The 19,753-nt window shown below is 41.9% G+C and overlaps 2 protein-coding genes across 3 annotated transcripts in view; both read right to left on the reverse strand.

The window, feature by feature from the left end:
* LOC308479512 (uncharacterized protein) overlaps window positions 1-4,697 on the reverse strand; it is a gene marked incomplete at its 3' end in the record, with an annotated part of 28,915 nt that extends 24,218 nt beyond the window's left edge. The window contains exon 1 of the mRNA XM_081010222.1: window positions 898-4,697. Within this exon, the coding sequence (XP_080866348.1) occupies window positions 898-1,092 (195 nt within the window). The 5' untranslated portion in view covers window positions 1,093-4,697. The remainder of the gene's footprint in view (window positions 1-897) is intronic.
* Window positions 4,698-6,565: 1,868 nt separating this feature from the next.
* On the reverse strand, window positions 6,566-18,265 carry LOC308480383 (cytochrome P450 2J4-like). Of its 2 annotated transcripts, XM_081011838.1 has the most exons (9): window positions 17,965-18,265; window positions 16,191-16,353; window positions 15,269-15,418; window positions 14,127-14,287; window positions 13,157-13,333; window positions 12,631-12,766; window positions 11,247-11,434; window positions 10,580-10,718; window positions 6,566-7,022 (listed from the first exon to the last, which is right to left on the reverse strand). In XM_081011838.1, exons 1-9 carry the CDS (start codon window positions 18,163-18,165, stop codon window positions 6,847-6,849), a joined length of 1,491 nt encoding a protein of 496 aa, XP_080867964.1. In that variant the 5' UTR covers window positions 18,166-18,265; the 3' UTR covers window positions 6,566-6,846. The 2 variants fall into 2 exon arrangements, with proteins under 2 accessions (XP_080867964.1, XP_080867965.1); XM_081011839.1 differs by lacking the exon at window positions 15,269-15,418 and having other exon boundaries at window positions 17,965-18,262.
* Between the last annotated feature and the right edge of the window lie 1,488 nt (window positions 18,266-19,753).

Raw genomic sequence — 19,753 nt, forward strand, 5'->3', positions numbered from 1 at the left:
ATGGAGCCAAACCAAAACAGTTTGCCAACCCAACTCTCACCCCAGATCACAGAGCTGATCCAAGGCAGCTGGAGCTGCAACATTAAAGGCCCAGTTTCTAATGGAAACTAAGCCATAGCTGTAAACTTTTCCCTTTTCTTGTGAGAAATCCTATTTGGAATAAGGGAATTTCCCTTTAAAAAAGGGGAAAGTTGACAGCTACGAACTAAGCACACCTCTGGCATTCTGTTCTAAGAACCATAGCACTGGAAAGCTAGCTTCTTAACATTTATTTATTTTTATTAAAGTACAGGTTTCTTATCTCTGATTCTATCTTCTTTTTAAAAACAAAAATAAAGTATTATTTTTCTTAATTTTGACCTGAAATTTGAAAATGAGTTTGTGGCAAGGGCAGGGGATATCCCCTCACACACATACAGCCCCCTGCAAATACACAATGCAGCTGCAAAGCTGCAGCAGATTGTGCTGTATATTTGTGCCTAAGGCAAAATTTGAGAAAAGCAAACTTTCCGCTGCATTGAGGAGCCGAGAGAGATCTAGCTGATTGCTATGCTGCCCAAGCAGAGATCAGGCTCATAGCTCTGGACTTCCTTCTTGGCCAGGGAGGAAAAAGGCAGGGGGAGTGAAAGGAGCCTGCTAACAAAATAGAAGCATACATCAACTGACTTACTTAAGCTTTAGAAAATATACCTCTGGATACCAGATGCTTTTAACAAACAGAAAATGCATTTGTCTTCATGCCCCATTTGTGGTCTTCTCCAAGACATCTGGATACTGACTCTCGGAATCAGGTTTCCAGACCAGGGGGCATCTCAGCCTGCTCCCTTCTGCTGCAATTTTGTATTTATCTCATGCCAGCTGAGTCTTCATCAAACTGACCATTTCCTTCATCCTTACCTTTTGTACTGAAAGATGAGTCTTCTTCAAATCCAAACTGAGTGCATTGCCCAGCAAGGGAAGAGCGATGGGCCCTGGGGGGAAATCCTTTGGGCGACTCTTGTAACCAGAAAGAAGTAGAAATGTAGCCAGAAACACCAGAACGACCTGCAGGGACAAGGCCTCCCAGAGGACAAGGAGAAACTGGAGCAGCATTTTCAGACCCTTCCTATGTCAGAACAGACTGCTCTGTGTCGAGGGAAACTTGATTCTGATCCAGCTAGAGCAACCACACCTGCCCTCTCGGTCAATGTTCATGTGAGAAACTAGGGCAAAGTCTGCACATATTGTTTTAAATCACGCACATAAAGAGGAAGAACCAAGATTACTCATTGGTTGAGTAATTCTACCTACAGTGAGGGGGGGGGAGATTAGTTTTCTTATATAGAATCTATCATTTGTGTTTTCACTTATTTGAAAAGTTTCCATACCAACATTTATAAGAATTCTCTTCAAGTGCAAATCAAAACTCTCTCTCTCTCTCTCTCTCTCTCTCTCTCTCTCTCTCTCTCTCTCTCAACTGCTTCTCTGGAGGATGTTTCTATGAGAACTTACTAAGTCCTATGCAAGTACAGACTTGATATGTAAACAATATATAGTTTTTCTATTAGTAGCTGCTTATTTGACAGTCTCACAGGGCTGGAAGGAATCCTCAGGTTTTTCTTTAAACATTTGGCCGCATAATACAATGTTTATACTCATGCCTGAGAAACTGACTTAAATCAAGGGTATGTCAGGGTGCAAATAGACCTGTGAATTTTGCCTCCATTGGCAGGCATTCCTTACTTATATAATAGGCCAATCTCAAGGATAGCAAGTCCCAATGAAATATGGCATTAATTTGTATTCATGACATTTGTTTTTGTAGTTTCTATATCAGGTAGGATTTTGTTGTAACATCTAATTAAATGTGTAGTCTCCTGAGAATGGACTTTATTTTATGAGGTAATGGGCAGGAACCCTGCTTTTTTACAGTTACCTTTTTTTTTCTTAATTATATTTCATACCTCTTGCTGGGTCATTTTTTTAATTCCATAATGAAGTCTCAAAAGTATTATTTTTTAAAGAACACTAGACATGAGATTAGTTCAGGCCAAACATTTATCTGGTTCAAGACTCTCTAAGAATTTCAGGCACAATGTCCCCAATAAATATCTGCATTATTTTTTCCCCCAATTGGGCTTTTTAAAGCTGCCCACAACAGAACTGATGGAAAGGAGACACATTTCTTCTGAGTTGGATCCATTTCTGCTGCTGCCCCTGTGAAAATGAGCAATATCTGCTAATTCAGCCTCAAATATTTTTAGATCCCTGCTCAAATCATCCTTGGTCGCTGACCAAGCTGGTTATGGACCATGGGAGTTGTAGTCCTGCAGAAACTGGAGACCCAAGGCTGGAGAACTCTGCATTAAAATGACAATGGCAGGCCAAGAAAGAAAAAACCTTTCCAAATCCTCGGCCTTACTCGTTAAGATATTTCATATTTACAGTTACAAACTACAGTGGTACCTCGGGTTACATATGCTTCAGGTTACAGACTCCGCTAACCCAGAAATAGTGCTTCAGGTTAAGAACTTTGCTTCAGAATAAGAACAGAAATTGTGCTCTGGTGGTGCGGCGGCAGCAGCAGGAGGCCCCATTAGCTAAAGTGGTGCTTCAGGTTAAGAACCGTTTCCGGTTAAGTACAGACCTCCGGAACGAATTAAGTACTTAACCCAAGGTACCATTGTATTTCTACCTAAATTTCCCTGAAAACTTTCATTCTTCCTGAATGACAAGCCAGTAGTTTCAGTAAATGATTCATGTTTCATTATTTTTGTTCTATTTAAAACAGTGGACTAGAGCCTGACTCTGGCAAATTCACTATTCATGATTAGGAATGAAAGGTAGCTACAAATGATCAGTTGGTTGCTACTAGTTGCTGCGCTCTAATATAAGATGTTGCTGTAAACTGTCAAAAGGATACCCTCTTGTGGTTTTAACTTGTAATTGCGCACCAACCACCAAATTGACACGTCTATTTTCTAACGGCTGATTCGGTTTTCACACTGTTACCCACTATGTTAATAACAACAATGCTTTCGGAAAAGAATAAAACATATGGGAAATTCCTTGGCCACGTTCAAGAATTGTATGTGAAATTTTGATTTTATGATATTTATAAGCACATTTAAACTTTGTGTTGGGATTGGGGCCAACAACAGAGAACAAAGTGCATGAATGGTTAATTCCAATCTGTTGATGCAGTTAACATATGAAACTCTTTGCCAGTTCATTTCACAACAAAATGTTTCTTGCAAAACATTCTAATTATAGAACCACAGGTAGGACATTCCATTAGACTTTCATCTTGAGTTAGGATCACCCACATTCCTACAAGCAAACCAATGCCTTTTCTTCACCACAGCCAAGGACAATACCAGAGGACAACCAGGTCAGGCTCCCAGGAGCCCAGCACTTTGGACCCAAGCCTACAGCAATAGCACCTACCAGCTGCCCTCCTCCTGTAGAAGACAGGTTAGAGTAAAGACATGGGATGCAGGCTCTTCTGAAGAGAGCCCACAGTGTCTTGGAGACAGGACCGCCAACTCGGAGCTTCCTTTTAAGAAAGAAAAAGCAAGCTGCTGGGTTCCCTTCTCCTGAGAGAAGAGAGAAAAAACAAGCAAAGCCCTCCCTGCTTTCAGCCAATGAGCAAAACTGCAATGTTTGGACACCAGCTAACAACAGCTGATGCGAACACCCCAGGGTCCTAAACACATGCTGATTCAAGTTTTCTATCCTGCCTTTGTCTTGCTGTTCATTTTGCATAGCAGCTAGGATGAGTCTGAGACAGGTACTCCTCCCTAGAAGCCAGTGCTTTTTTCCTGGGGGGGGGGGGGTGCAAGGGTACGCAAACTCCTAAACTCTTTGTGAATCTTTCTACTTTTCTCCATTAACTATATTTATTTTCCCTGATTTGAACTATAAAATGGTGATTTTCTTGAGTCAAAATGAGAGGACCCCTAAACATTTTTTTACAGGGGAAAAAGCACTGCTGGAAGCTATTTTGTGCAAATATTGTGCTGGAGGATAGGATAGGCTAAGGTCCAGGAATTTATTTAGAATTCAGTGCACAGTTAATTTACAGAGGTTAAGCCTTTCATGTTCAATGGACATACTCCCCAATAAATCAAATTGGGTATGGGATTGCAGTAATCAAACTAGAGTTGAAGAATTTAAGCTCTACTAAATTGTTGGGGGCAGGGGAGAGAAAAAGATGTCCCTTCAGTCTTGCTTACCTTTCTGTTTGCTGTCTTTCATCCCCCAATCCCATCAAGACATTCAAGTGAAACTTTCCACTTCTGTGCCTGTTTACTCAGAAGTAAATTCCAATGTGTTCAATGAAGCTTGCATATGGGCAACATACTGTAGTTTTCCTTGTATAAGATGAGGGTTTTTTAATTATAGAATCATCTAAAAAAATGAGGGTTGCTTATACACGAATAGTGCATAGGGGGGACCTGCCGCAAGCAGGAGATTGTCAGTGGTGATTGGGTGGGTGATTGGTGGCTGTGGCAAGGGCTGGTGTTGATTGGCTGTCTCTGTGGTAAGTGGTTGGCCGATTGGTGGCAGCTGGCCTTGAGGGGGCAGACGATAGGTGGCTTCAGTGATGCATGCGTGAGTCAGCGTAGGTCAGTTGGGTGAGCGATTTTTTGCAATCCCCCCCCCCAAAAAAGCTCAACAACTCTGGGCAATCTCCCCCCATTTTCTTAATTAGGAGTCTCCAAAAATAGGGGGCGTCTAATATACGGGGGTGTGTGGTTTATACACAGAAAAATATGGTATATAGGGTTGCAGTCTCAATCTTAATGCAGGAGGTATGATGTTGTTGTTGTTGTTGTTGTTGTTGTTGTTGTTGTTGTTGTTGTTATATTTGTACCCCACCTTTTCTCCCGATGGGACTCAAGGAAGTTAACCAATAAAAACAAGAATCACTAAAAACATAGGAAAATTGACATTAAAATCAATTAAACATTAATAGAATTAAAATGATATGTAAAATCTGTATAAAATCTACTAAAAGTTACAGTAAGAAACAGCAGGGTACCAGCCCTTTCATTAAAAGTAGTCAGTTCCCAGAAGCCTGTTGGAACAGGAAGATCTTCACCTGCAGTGGAAGGACCACAAGGAGGGAGCCAGTTTAGCTTCTTCAGGAAGGGAGTTCCAAACTCTGGGAGCAGCTACCAAGAAGGCCCTCTTCTGTGTCCCCACCAACTGTGCCTATGAGGGTGGCAGGACCAAAAAAGGGGCCTTCTCTGAAGACCACAAAGCCTGGGCAGGCTCTTACAATAGAATACAGTTTTTCATATAGCTTGGACCTAAGGCGCATAGGGCATTATGGGTTTTAGCTATGTGCAGCTGCTGTTGTATTTGGTTACATTCCGGGTTTTTTATCATTATTTATTTTTCTTGTTAGAATTTATATAGCCATCAGGTCTATATTTACATAGCACTGAGTGGGAGATGACAATTCTGAAAGCTCCAATGAGGTCAACAGCAGTTGGGTATGTTTAGCCTCGAAAAGAGGAGACCAAGAGGAGATAAGATAGCCATCTTCAAATATCTCAAGGGCTGTCACATGAATGATGGAATAAGTGTTTTTTCTCTCCTGCTCTGGTGGGTATCAAATTACAAGAAAGGAGATTCTGACAAAACTTCAGAAAGAACTTTCTGGCAGTAAGAGCTGTTTATCAGTGCAATGGACTTCCTTGGGAGGTTGTGAGCTCTCCTTCCTCGCAGATAGAGGTTGGCTGGCCATCAGTCATTGATGCTTTAGTTGAGATTCCTGCATTTCAGGGGGTTGAACTATATGCCCCTGGGGGTCTTTTGCAACTCTACAGTTCTATGGCTCCAAGTGTGTACAGGACAGATAGCAGATTAAGTTGCCTCTTGACAAAATATAAATGTAACTACTGAAATACAGAGGTTTGTGAGGTTTTTTGAATAATAGGAGATTGCCATAATTGATATAAACAATTAGTTCAAAGGGATGAGGCCAAGAGGGAGTGGTGTGGCTAGAGGAAACAAAGGGACCACAGATATCCTGTGTCAAGGGACAACAGAAACCAGGAGATGCAGATACAGATTTAGGACAGCATGAACTGTTTGGTGGCACTGGGCATGCAGCCTCAAGGGCACTGCAGGGGACGTTGAAACTATGATTTAGAATGGAGCGTGAGAGGCAGGGGGTGCTGAACATTGGCATCATGCAGGGCACCAAGGTCTGCCACTGCCCTGACACAATATGGACACAACTTGTCTGCTCAGCTCTGAGATAAGCAGATACTTCTTTTAGGACAAGAAGGCTTTCAGTCATCCTTGGAAGGTTCTTGGAAGGTCTCTTGTTTTATCAGTAAGTCACTGACCTTTTGTAGTGTCTTCTGCTAGGGCTACTTCCACATTAGGGGAGGAATTCAATAATGTGCAATAACGCCAACAGGCCAAGCATTTCAGCTTGCCAGGCAGACAGACCACCTGCTGTCTCCCTGCACCCCGGTATACTCGCACTTAAGCCATTTTTTTTGGGGGGTGCCCCTGGAGAAGTGGGGGGTAACCGTCTTGTGCAAGCTTGAGCATCAAAGTCTACAACTTGGAGTTCCAACTGAGCTCTTTTATTGCGATACTTATAAGACATTGCTCTAGCTGTGCCACAGGGACAATTTTAAAAGTCACATACTTGAGATCATTTATGAGAAGAACCACACACCAGTCATGCAGATTGAACTTGAGGCCTTCTAAATACAATGGACATGCATTACTATTGAGCTATGACTATTGAGCTGTCCCCCTAAGGACAGAAACTAAGGAGGCAGTGCTGGCCAAATTCTTCACCATCTTCTTTTAATGAGCAGTGCCATAAAATGAGTCCCCTCAGCGAGAGATTGCGCATATCCGGTATGGCTGGGGGGATAACGTAAGACCTGACCGATGGTCAAGGCTTAATGTCACGCCTTCTGGAGGCTGGAAAGTGAACTTCTGAAGTAGGGCAGTGAAGAAAAGAAAAAGCTCAGTCCTGGCCAATTGTTCTCCAAGACAAACTCGCTTTCCTAAAAGGGGAGGGGAGAGAGAGAGAGAGAGAGAGAGAGAGACTATGTTAGTAGAGAGTTTACATCAGGGTTCAGCAACCTTTTTCAGCCGTGGGCTGGTCCATTGTCCCTCAGACCATGTAGTGGGCTGGACTATATTTTGGGGGGGGGGGGGGATGAACAAATTCCTATGCCCCACAAATAACCCAGAGATGCATTTTAAATAAAAGCACACATTCTACTCATGTAAAAACACACTGATTCCCGGACCGTCCATAGGCCGGATGGAGAAGGCGATTGGGCCCACGGGCCTTAGGTTGCTTACCCCTGGTTTACATCTTCATAGCAATCTCAGTAAATCATACTTCTCAAACCAATACATGAACACACACAAAATACAGCCATTCTTTGAAATTTACAGTGTTGTTCTCCAACCAACCAATGTGTACAAAAATGCATATTAAGGGAAAGTGTAAAAAAAAATATGCCTATATCAGAGAAAAGAACATACAAAAATCCATTATATTAGGGGACTTGTTTACAAAATTGTGTATATTAGTCACAGCGAGATTTAAAAATGTGTCAGTAAGAAAAACATGCACCAAAATGGGTTTTCTTTTCAATTGTGGATGGCAGCTGAAATGTGGGAAACTGGGACTTCCAGGGAGGTGCCTCCAGTAATGGCTGAATTCCTCTGATCGGGAGGAATTTGCCCCGTGGGAATTTGGGTCTGGCCGCCATGGTGAAGGCGGAGACCCGCAAAAAATCACAGGTGGGAGAAGCCTGTGAACGTGGGATTCGGCGGGCACCTTTTGTGCCTCCCCTACTCGCGGGGAAACCCAGTTTCGGGGATCCGGAGCGATGTGGGGTGAGCAGCGCAGTGCTTCGAATCGTCTGCTTCTTCCACGGAGTGAAGCCGCATAGCTGTTGCCGGAGAGCACTGACCTTTTCCTGTGGACAATTTGACTCTAAAGTAATTACCCGTGAGTAGAGCTGAAGTGGGAGAATTGGATTTTTAAATGTTTAATTTGGCATCGAAACGGGGAGGTTCAATACAGGAAGTCCGCCTCCCCTTTTGTAAATAAACTAAAGCAATGAGCCTGCAAGCTGAAGTCTTGGAAAGCCTTTTGTAAAAGACTAAATCTCCATCGGCAAAGAACTAAACCCCCTCCTTTGGAGACAGGAGAAGAGGGGGGGAAGTGGTGGACTGAATATGCCTGTAGGAGAGAGTTAAGAGAGTTAAAATACCACCGCTCTGACCCTGGAAACGGGCTGCTAGCAGGATTGACGTCTTTTGGAATGTTCATTGACAGTGATTAGAACGTTCATTGACAGGTAGCTAAACAAGAGAATACATTGTTTCTACTGTCTCTGGCTGTTCTTAAAAAAAAAAAGGAGTAAAAGTAACTGAAAACTGAAACTAACTTTGGATTATTGGAACTGTGTTTAAGAGAGGATTTTACTGATACAAATAGAAACTGTTTTCCCCTAGTGGAAGCTTTTGAAATTGGTTGCTTTACAGGAGCTGGGCTAGGGGAATTTCCAGCTGCAAGATAAAAAAACTGTGAGACTCTGGGATTGACCTTGAATCTCTTAAGTGTTATGGCAAATGGAAAGGAAAAAATAGACGGAATGTCGACAGAAGAGGCCTTAGTGGTCATATTAGTGAAAATAAACGATTCGCTGGAACAGCTTCACAAGAAAACAGATGTGATAAATGTGAAAGTGGATGCTGCAAATATTAAAATAGACTTAATAGTAAAAAGTTTAAATAATCTGGGACCAAAGGTGAATACCAATACAGAAACCATCCAGAAATTGATACAGGAATCTACTCTGATACGGCAAACTGCGGATGAAGTCAAGGAGAAAACCCTTGCTGCTGAATGTAAAGCAATACAACTGGAGAGAGAGAGAGTCCCATCCATACAAGGACAACTTGATGAACATAAGCTGACATTTGTTATGACTGAACTTAAAGAGAAACAGATGAATTTGAGGATCAGAGCCCTACCTGAGGAAAAGGAAAGCTTGACAGAGTTTCAGGAGGAGACAGGACTGACATTGGTTGAGAAAGAGAGGTATTTGGGAGTTAGTATGACCGCCAGAAATGTGAATTTATTCAAGGATAACTGTGAAGGACGTTGGATTGAAGAGAAGGGGGATTTGGAAATATGGACAAATCTGAAGTTGTTATTGTTGGGCCGAGTTGCTGGGGTGGGGATGAGGGTTGCTGTGTCGTCGGGGATGTTGCTTTTGTTTCAAACATTGCAAGCTTTGGATGGGATGGATTGTTTCAGGAGGTGGCAGAGGGACGTCTCTAGATTTGTTTGGCAGGGCAGGAAGCCTCGAGTAAAATTTAAGATATTGACAGATGCCAAAGAAGGAGGTGGATTTGCCCTGCCAGACCCCTAAACTTTGTTGTGAACCATCTGCTTTTTGCTGGCTGAGAGAATGGCTGCTTCTTGAAAGCACTGAAGTGTTGGATAATGGCAGATGAAGTTGATGGACTATATGGAATTGGCGGAAATGACTGGCAAGATCCGAGACCAGGGAGAAGAGCCAGGGGAAGAAGACTGGAAAAAGTTTAAAGACTATTTATAGAAATATTGTAAAATTAATGAATGTTAGAAGAATGTTGGAATGAAGCTATATGGCTTTAGTAGAAATGTTATAAGGAATTAAGTATAAATAGATTAATAGAAAATTAAAGGAAAAAATAAGGCAAGAATGTGTTAAGATAATTATAGGATAGAAAACAGAGGAAGATGGAAAGGAATTGCTGAAACAATTAATAGAAGTGGATTACAAAAAGGGAGGTTTGAGGAGGTCGCTGGAAATAAGCGAATGAAAGATAAGATATTGAAAATGTTTGAGGTGTTTTTAAATTGTATTTGTTTGTTTCTGTTTTGTTTTGTATGTAGTGTTTTTGTATTGTATTTGTATTGTTCTTTTTTTCTTTTCTTGTTTGTAGTGTTGTGTTGAAACGGTTTGAAAAGTAATAAATATCATTTTTTTAAAAAAAAGAAATGTGGGAAACTAAATGTAAGATTGGGAAAATGAAAGAAACCAAAGTTGACAGATCCATCCATCCCTAGCCTTACAGCTTCCCTCTCACATTCCAAAAATGTGAAGAAGGCAAACAGGTTTTAGTTATTTCATAAAATTTATATACCATTTGATTGTAGAAAACATCATAAATATGATTCAGTTAATAATTCCCCCAGAAGTTGCTCACGTTCTGAACTGTGTAGTGAGAAGCAGGCTCCTATTCTCATGGTGCAGTGAAGAAAACACTTTAACAATACAGCCTAACTCCCTGTGGGCTGCTCATGAAAGATATCAGGAAACACCCCCTCAAAAATCCACACTGCGCTAGTGTCAACACCATTTTGTGTTATACCATACACCCCAAAGAGCAGCCATTTTGTGACTGGTGCCCACAGCACTTTCTTAAATGCCAAATGTGCCCACTGGCTCAAGGAGGTTGGTGACCACTGTAATACACAATATAGGTAGCAATATACCAAGCTCTCAGTAACTAAGCTGCCATCATATAGCCCTTCAACTTTTGTTACCTGCAGAGAATGGCAGGAATGCTTCCTTTTTCCGGAACTGACCATTCTCCAGGAAATGGCCAGGATTAAACATACTGGGTGTCTCCCACTCATCCTCATCAAAGAGCACCGAGGTCAAGTTGGCGAACAATACGGTTCCCTGCCAAATAAAAAGCAGAGTAGTAGATTAGAAATGGCAAGGCGCTTTCACATATATTTGAATTTATAGCAGTACTAAGCCTCTACCCCCTGACAGAAAAAGAATATGTTCTGAATGCAATATTTACTTCTCGTTATTAAGTAATTCATTTAAAGATTTCCCACAAAAGCACAGTTCCAATATAGATTTTAAAAGACATTCAAAGTCTGCTGGACTACGAAAATTCAGGGTTAGCAACACCAGATACTGGCTAATTTTTGACAGACTAGCTACCCATTCAAACTGAGACTGGTAGAATTCTGTATTTAGTCCAGAGGTTCCCACATGGTGCCCTCCAGATGTTTGGGGATACAGCCTCATCATCCCTGCCCATCAGCCATGCTGGCAGGAACTGATGGCAGTTGGAGTCCAACAACATCTGGACGGCACAATGTTGGCTACCCCTAGTTTAAACTTTGGATTAAAGTGTGTGCAGTTTAATGGAAGAGCAAAGACAGAGAAGAAGAGCAATATGTTCTTAACATTTACTTTGGGCACATGAAGCCCAGCCAGTGTCGTGTCCTTAGCTGTCATCCGGGGCCCATTCAAAGGCACAATGCTGCTTATTCTTTGAACTTCATGAACAACCGCATTAGTATAGGGCATGCTGTCCCTGTCATCCATCGCTGGCTGGCGAGACTGGCCAATCACAGAATCTATTTCCTCTTGGACCCTTGCTGCAAAAAGAGAGAGAACATCTGCTATAAATAGAAGAGGAACAGACATAAACTAATATCTGCAGAGGAGGCCCATCTCGTCGTTCCACCTCTGGGTGCCCTTTGCCACCAGAATGCAAGCATTTATTCAAGACTCCTTTTTCCCCACCTTTAGTTGGAATGGTACATCTTCTGCCAAAATAGAATTGTTTTGGCTGCACCATTTATTAATTATTTTCTTATCATTCCAGTTCAGTTAAGGATCACTTCCCGGTGGGCACCCCAAAGTAATTTGCAATATAATAAAAACATATGGGGGAAATTCTTGCTCTTCTGATTGCTCATTAAACGGAAGAATTGCAGTTTGCCAGATAGAAAGTTCCCTTTCCCCTTCTCCTTCTGCACTGTTCTGTGGCCTCTCCCAACCTCCTTGGACCAATCTGAAGGTGCGTGAGAGAGAAGTACAGTGGCGGGATGCTCTGTTGCACAAGTGAAGTCCTTGCACAGAGCTTCTGCTTTTATATATAAAAACATTTATAGCATATGCATATATAATTTTTTGTGGGAATTAAACTTTACAGAGTTATGTGGAAGACAGCCCAAGTCGTTTGACCCTTTGCCTTTTCCCTCCTATAAAAACTACACAATACAGTCTTTTTAAAAGTTTGAATAACTTTTACTCAGTGTACTTGCCCTTGTTAGATTAAACATACAATTCAGGTAGGTGTTACTTATGTTAACTAATACATATTACATAGATTTGTATCTAAGAATGGCTAACGGTGCTACACACTGACTAGCTTTGAGACAGACAGCAACACCACAGAACATAACTGCTGCCCTAGCTGTTAAGACTGTTAATAACTGCCAAAACTGAACCAACAGAAAATAGCAACCTCAGACATATGACATCACAGAGTTCTACAGCCCTTGTGAGCAATAACCCTTTACTTAGCGTTTTGGATGCTTTCATCTCACATTTTTAATACACAACAGCTTAAAAGAACAACAGCACATATATTGCAAAGTAACATAGCAATATGGCATTGGGAATCGATCGAAAAAAGAGAAGGGTGGTTGGTACTCAATGTTAGTCGAATTTACGGCAGGCACATTGAAGTTATATAGCCAATAAGTCAGATACTTTGATTTCAATAGAGGATTTGTTGAGTGCAACCCAAAGTAATGAAAGACAAGTAGGCAAATGTTGGTTCTACCTTGAATTTCCGGGAAAATGGCCATGTACAGCAAGGCCCAGCGCAGGGTTGTGGAAGTTGATTCTGTTCCAGCAAAAAAGAGATCCAGTGTTGAATGTAGGAGGTTGTCTTTATGAAAACTGGAAGCAGCATCCTCCTTAAAACAAAGAAAATGCACCAAAGGGTTCATCTGTCATTAAAAACACCACCCCAGTTTCAGTCCTATATATCAAGTGATAGCAATGAGATTCATGAGCTCTATTCCTGACGAGTGTCCTGCATCTAGCGCAGCCAAGTCAACAGCCCTGTCAATCTGGTGAAATTCAGGCACTGGACAAGTGGTGATATACATTATTTCCTATTCACTTTTGTGTGTGTGTGTGTGTGTGCAAACACACAAACAAACACCTCACCAGTTTGTCTGCTTTCATACAGAGCCAATGGAAACTATATGGTAGGTTCTGATCCTTTAGATTGTGTCTCTGCTTTCTATTATTAACCATTACTACTATTAATACTACCACAAACTATACTTTTTGTTTCTTACCGTGGCCATTTGATTCAGGTACGCATCTATGAAGTCTCTGGGTTCAGATGGGTTCCGGTCTTCTTCATGTTTTTCAACGATTTCTCCCACAAAGGATTTCAGTTCTCCCCAGTTTCTTTTAACGGTCTGATGGGGCCCTGGCAAGTGCTTCATGAGAGTGGGAAATGCATTGTACAGCTGAGGAAACAAATACTAGCATCAGATTTGTGCGGGGAAAGCCCTCTCATAACAGTTGCAGATCATGCTACAATCAAAGGAGGTAGCAATCCATGCGATGGCTTCCCATGAAGATGGCTACCTGTTTGAAAAATGCATGCACCTTGCCTGATGATATCAGGAAAATGATGCCAATGTAGCTTTCCCATTTGATGATGCTTATCTGCATGGGGTGGCCTTTCACAGATTCTAATTGGTAGGTGGAGAGTATGGAATTAAGCTGTGTATGTTACTTGGGATTGCATCACTGTGTTCATTGCAAGACATGCTCTGGATCTTAAGTCCTGCTTATGAACACCACTCAATACCCAGTGTTATTTAGCTACATAAATATTCCAGCACAGTGTGAGAACGTTCCCAATATGGAAAATAAAACTAACTAGCCTTCTCATGATATATGCTACTTGTCCAAATTCTTTGATTTTATTTAGTTACTCATGTGATTCCCCACTTAAAGGCCTAAAATGTGTCGTAGCACATGATTTTTAGTTGTGATGCCTGCCTTATAATACTGAAGACACCCATACGTCTTCAGTATTATGATAGACAATGTTAAATAAAAACAAGATGTCAAAGGGACTTCGTATGGGGTGAGATGCTTGAATTACAAGTTCAAGGGAGAAAAAGAAATCAGAACATAAAGAACAATGATGGCCCAAAGCGAATGAATGAACAGTCAACAAGAATGTGGAAGTGTGCCTGGAACCAGAGCGACTCTGTTGTGGTTACCCATAAGACCTCACAGAAGATGTACCTGAATCCAAATACTTCCCTGAAGATACATTATCTCATCAAAGAAGCGCAGAAATGTCTGGAAATTACTGTCATGGTAATCAAAGCGGTCCCCAAAAGTGACAGAACAAATGATATTTGAAACAGCATTATTTATCTGAAAGTGTGGGTCAAATGGCTGCCCTGGAGAGGGAGAGAAGAAGAAAATGGAGAAGGAATAAGACTGCTTATGGCTTCCATGTAACAAAAACAGAAGGTGGGGGAAGTGGGTGGGTCTGGACAGAGTATGGGGGGGACAGCAGAGGTTCTTCAGATAGAGGATGTTTAGATGGCGCAGTGATGGAGTTTTATATTCTTAATGGCACATGCTATAGGTAGAAGCTATCTAGCACATTGTTCTGTGAGATGTTGTTTTGAGGTTGTGGGGGCCAGACCCCCTCAATCCCTGGATGCAGCAAGTGTTAAAACATAAGCCAGTCTACCTTCCTTATGAGGTGATTACCTGGGGGATGGGCTATTATGGGAAACAAAGGAAAGGACCTCTGTGGGAGACTGCAAGCACTCCCATTGGGAGTGTTAATATTGTGACTCCCTTGCCCCATCCTAGGCTCATGTTGTATACGTGTGTAAATAAACCATATATCATAAATGGACATTAGTCTCTTCAAAAAAGGAAACACAAAGGCTGGGAAATCTCACACTGCTTGGAGGTTCGTGTGTGTGCAACAATGTTTTGCCAAGGCAGTAGGTTTGGCAACAAAGGCCTGCAAAAATGACAGAGACAGAAAATATACACAGGAACTATTGCACAAATTCCATTTGTGACTTTGTCAAAGCTATCAAAATCGGCACACTTCCCTCAAAACACACAGCGTACCAGTTCTGTTGCTCTCCTATACTAGTTAAGTGACTTTGGGTTTCAACTGCAGGTCTCACTGCATACATATTGCCTGACCTTAGCAGAGGCTTCTGCATTTTAATGGCAGCTGAACTCCTACGTGCCACAATGGACTGAGTTTTGCATTGACACCCATCTAACCATGGGGATGTCCCAGCTTATGCAGAGCTGCACTTGCACAATGCAGCACTTGAAAGCTTCATACCACGACAAATGTATTTTTTAACCTTTCATATGAAATAGGCTTTTTTGACTCTGGTTCGCACCTTTCTCAACTTCAATAGCTTCCTTTAGGTATCGGCTCTCCTCCTGTATTCGTTCTTCTAAAGTCCTTTTACCCAAACCAAAGTTTCTGAGCGTTGATATGGCAAATCGTCTCTGTTGTTTCCAGGTAAGACCATTAGAGGTCAACACTCCTAGATGAGAAGAAATAGCAAGCAGAGCAGGGCAACCAAGATGATTAAGGGTCTAGAACAGAAGTCTTATGAGCAATGCCTGAGGTAGCTGGGCAAGTTTAGCCTGGAAAAGAGGAAACTTGAGAGGAGATATGATAACCATCTTAGAACTGTCACATGGAAGATTGAGGAAGTTTGTTCTCTCCCTCTCTGGAGAACCCAAACCAATGGCTTCAAGTTACAAAAAAGGAGATTCTGACTAGACACCAGGAAGAACTTTGTGACAGTAAGAACTGTTTGACAGTGGAATGGACTTCCCAGTAAGCAACAAAAATCCACTGAGTGTGCAGGTGGGAGGAAATGAAGAGGGTGCATGGAAAGTGCCCCCCACCATTTATTTATTTACCCTCCCCCCACATAAGGTTGCACTCCCATATGTAAAATAAGTGGAGGTTATTAGCCCACTGTACTAACTTTGCCCTGTGAAAAAAATTGGGAACTGTGATGGAAAGGCAGCATATGTTTGAAATACACAAAATGAAGTAAACATATAGGAACACGTAAAGCAGTCAATATATATTTTAAAAATGTCCCTTCTGCACTGAAGCCCTTTAGGACACTCTGGAATTGCTTTTCTGGATTAATGGTACCTGTTTAATGTTTATATGGTCTTGATTATTTAATGATATTTCTGGTTTTTTTCTATTTATTTTTGGCTTTTTGATTAGATAGGCAATAGGAAATGATGAGATAATGTTATTTAAACAATTGACCATAATTAAAAGTAACTCACCCAATCCCCTAGCGATTTCCTTGGTAAAAGGAAGATTAGGACGATCTATGAAGTTTTCACCCTGATGGACAAGAGCTTCTTTCACCAGACGCAATCCATTCACAATCACAATCCATGTTTTCCCAACCTGAATGCTGAAGACATTGCCATATTTTTCTGCCAGCTGGAAGGAGAGGAAGAATGCAAGACAGGATAAAATATCCCTATGTGGTCTTTATTAATATTCTATATTAATTTGCCTGCTTGATATTTATAGAATGCCTGTATGGAAGATGTAATCTTGGTTTCTCTCAAATACACCAGGGACATCAGAGATGCCAAAAGGGTTTCCTGGGCCCAGTACATGGACAGGCCTCCTCCATTCTCCTCCTGCAATCTATTGGCAAGAGCTGCTGCTTCTGCACATACCGTATATTAACTTAGGCCAGCCTACCACACAGGAATGTTGCAAAGATAAGAGCAGGAGGGTAGGCTAACGTACAACAAAACACACAAACAAAAGCACACACACACATTTTTCCAGTCTTGATAAGGGTGAGGGGATCCTTTATAGTAAAGCATCGTCTATAGGAATTTTAATTTGCTTGCCAGTTGTGGCTTTGTGGGACGTGGAAGATCAGGGAGCACTGCATATCATCATGTTCTTCTCAGTATGAAGTTTTTTTTTTCAAAGGAGTTAAATAATTTAAAACATTTCATTCTATAAAAGCAACACACTAGGGGAAAGAAGGAAATGACATAGACACAAAAAATGCTTTGTGTACACAAGTGTTCCTCTCCACTCATCCAGCTTGAGGCTTGCAGCAACAAGAAGCTTCTACTTTTTTATTATAAGTTTCTTTAGAAATGTCTAATTTACTTTAAGAGAGAGAGAGAGAGCTTTGGGTCCCTGTTGGCTTGGAGCCTTGTACATATGTACCCTATGTACCCCTCTGTCAGCAGTTGTAAGGGATAGCCAATATTGTGTCCTCAGTGCCATAGTGTGAGGGGGGCAGGAAAAAGTAAGAAAAAATGATGGGACTTCCCAGCTTCCTGCTTCCTTAGATTCAGAAAGTGTCTTTTTAAAAAGAAACGTCCTATTGCACTAACTGACCCCAAGCAAGCAAGCAAGCAAGCAAGCAAGCAGAAAGTTGTGTTTTATGTGTCACATCTATTAGGTATATGTTGTTGTTTAGTCGTTTCCAACTCTTCATGACTCCATGGACCAGAGCACGCCAGGCACTCCTGTCTTCCACAGGTATATAGTCTAAGCAAACCTGCGAAACTGTTTGGCATCCTGTTTAAGAGGGGAACATGAGAAAAGCAAACTTACCTCTGGACCAGAGCTGGACAGAGCTAGCTGGTCATTAACATACCCAAGCAATACGTGGCTCATAGCAAATATGTGACTTTTTTCTGACCAGAGTTAGAGCGAAAAGGAAGAAGTGGTGGAATAACCTGCTAACAAAATAGAATCATGCAAACAACCATCCTACCTTTTATGGCAGGTGTGGATACAGGTTTGTTACCAATGACTGTTAGGCAAAATAGATCCCCCAGATTCAGAGGCCATACACATCTGGATACCAGATGCTGGGAACAAACCACAGGAGATGCATTTGCCTTCATGCCTCAGCTGTGGGCTTCTTAGAGACCTCTGGCTGGCTACTCTTGGAATCAGGATACTAGACTGGGGCATCTACTGTAAGCCTCATTTTCCAGTGAGGTTTTTACACTCCTTTCCACTGCAACGTCACCTGATTTCTCATCATCTGGTTCATTCCTTCATTCTTACCTTCCGCGCTGCCAAATGTGGGTCCTTTGCACCAAAATGTGGTATATTACCCAGCAAGGGAAGAGGCCTCGGCCCTGGGGGGAAATCCCTTGGGCGAATCCTTTTCTTGTAATCAGCAAGAAGTAGAAATGTTGCCAGAAACACCAGAACAACTTGCAGGGACAAGGCCTCCCAGAGGACAGAGAGCAACTGGAGCAGCATCTTGGAACCTTTCAAGCCTTCCTTTGTCAGAGCAAACTGTTTTCTGTTGGGAGAACAGAAATCTGATCCCAGGAGAGCAGTTATACCTCTCCTCTTGGTAAATGTTTCTGTAAGAAACCAGGGCAAAGTTTGCAATCCATATATTGCTTTACATCACACCAACCAGGAGGCTGAAGGCTTATTGAGTAACTCTTCTTAGGGGGAAGGGGAGAGTAGTTTTCTGAATCAGAATATTTCCTTCTTGTTCTCACTTTCAACACGCACACACACCCTTTTCACATGTACTAAATGTAGCTTAAAATACCATAAGCAACAATAGTCTGTCATTTCTTGGAAAAAGGTGTAACAGCATCTTTAAGTTGGAACCACTACTTAAAACAGGTTTGTGACACATATTAAAGACTCTAAACCAATAAGTTTCTCCAGTTCTTTCTAAGGGTCTGAGGAGGTTGTCTCAGTGGATCATCTCATCTCATATAGGATAGGACTCATCTTGCCTCTGGCTGCTCAGACCCAACAGGTTAAATTTCACTTGTTTTGAAGAGTAAAGATTAGTATCTTAGCTGACATTTGTAGAAGAATTATCTGCAAGTGCAAATCAATGCTAGCTCTTTGATATCTTCAGACCAGAACAGGTTCAGCAACTCCCAATTCTAAAGCCAGTTTCCTACAAACACAACCCCCCCCCCCCACTCCTACAATCCAAAATCTGATGTGGGGTGGGGTGGGATGGCTGGAGATATTATATTTCTTTATTTTATATTTACTTTTAAATTATTACGATTATATTCCACCTATGGTGGCATTAATGGTTCTCCTCTTCCTCATTTTATCATCACAAGCAGCCTGTGAGGTCGGTTAAGTCAAGTGATAGTGACCGGCCCAAGGTTACCCAGTGCGCTTCATGGCTGAGTGAGGAGTTGAATCCTTGTTGCCCAGGTCCTAGTCCACTTCATATCCTTCCATTTTACTCCACCTTCCGGAAAAGAAGATGCAGAAGTGAACAAGCTGACGGTAAAGAGAGAGAGAAGCTCTCAAGCTGGCCCTGAGCAGATGTAGATTTAGGGGAGAGTGGCAGGGATGCTGCAACTGTGATTTAGAATGGAGTGAGATAAGTGGGGGGGGGGGGAGACCATTTTTGGCATTGCACAGGCTGCTCTTGAAATTTGAGACCCCAAAGTCCACCACTGTCTTGACCACAACATGGACACAACTCAGGTTCTTTTTAGGAAAAGAAGGCTTTAAGTCACCCTTGAAAGGAAGGTCTCTAGTTCTACAAATTAGTCACTGACCTTTCAGAGTGTCTTCTCGCTGCTTCCCTCTAGGGCTACTTCTACATTAGGGGAGGAATTCAACAATGTGCAAAAGCTCCAGCAGGGCAAGTATTTCATATTGCCAGACAAATAGATTCCCACCCCCTCACCCCATACTCTCACCTGAGCCAAGTTTTTAGGGGGGTTCCCCTGGAGGAGAGTGGGGGGGAGCCCTCTTGTGCAAGCAGAATCCCACCCCATATATCTTAGATGTAGTCCTACAAGGGTTTCCTCACAACACTCCATGCCCTTAACAGGATTCTATGACTGTATAA

This window comes from Podarcis pityusensis (assembly GCF_964106645.2).
Source record: "Podarcis pityusensis genome assembly, chromosome: 6".
Classification (NCBI taxonomy): domain Eukaryota; kingdom Metazoa; phylum Chordata; class Lepidosauria; order Squamata; family Lacertidae; genus Podarcis; species Podarcis pityusensis.

Excerpts from the sequence above, each read along its gene's own strand:
- LOC308480383 (XM_081011838.1), bottom strand. The coding sequence starts at position 18,165 with ATGCTGCTCCAGTTGCTCTCTGTCCTCTGGGAGGCCTTGTCCCTGCAA. Across the intron at positions 11,435-12,630 it reads CATTTTCCCGGAAATTCAAG|CAAGGGTCCAAGAGGAAATA; the intron begins GTAGAACCAACA and ends CTCTTTTTGCAG. Across the intron at positions 10,719-11,246 it reads CTGGGCTTCATGTGCCCAAA|GGAACCGTATTGTTCGCCAA; the intron begins GTAAATGTTAAG and ends TTTATTTGGCAG.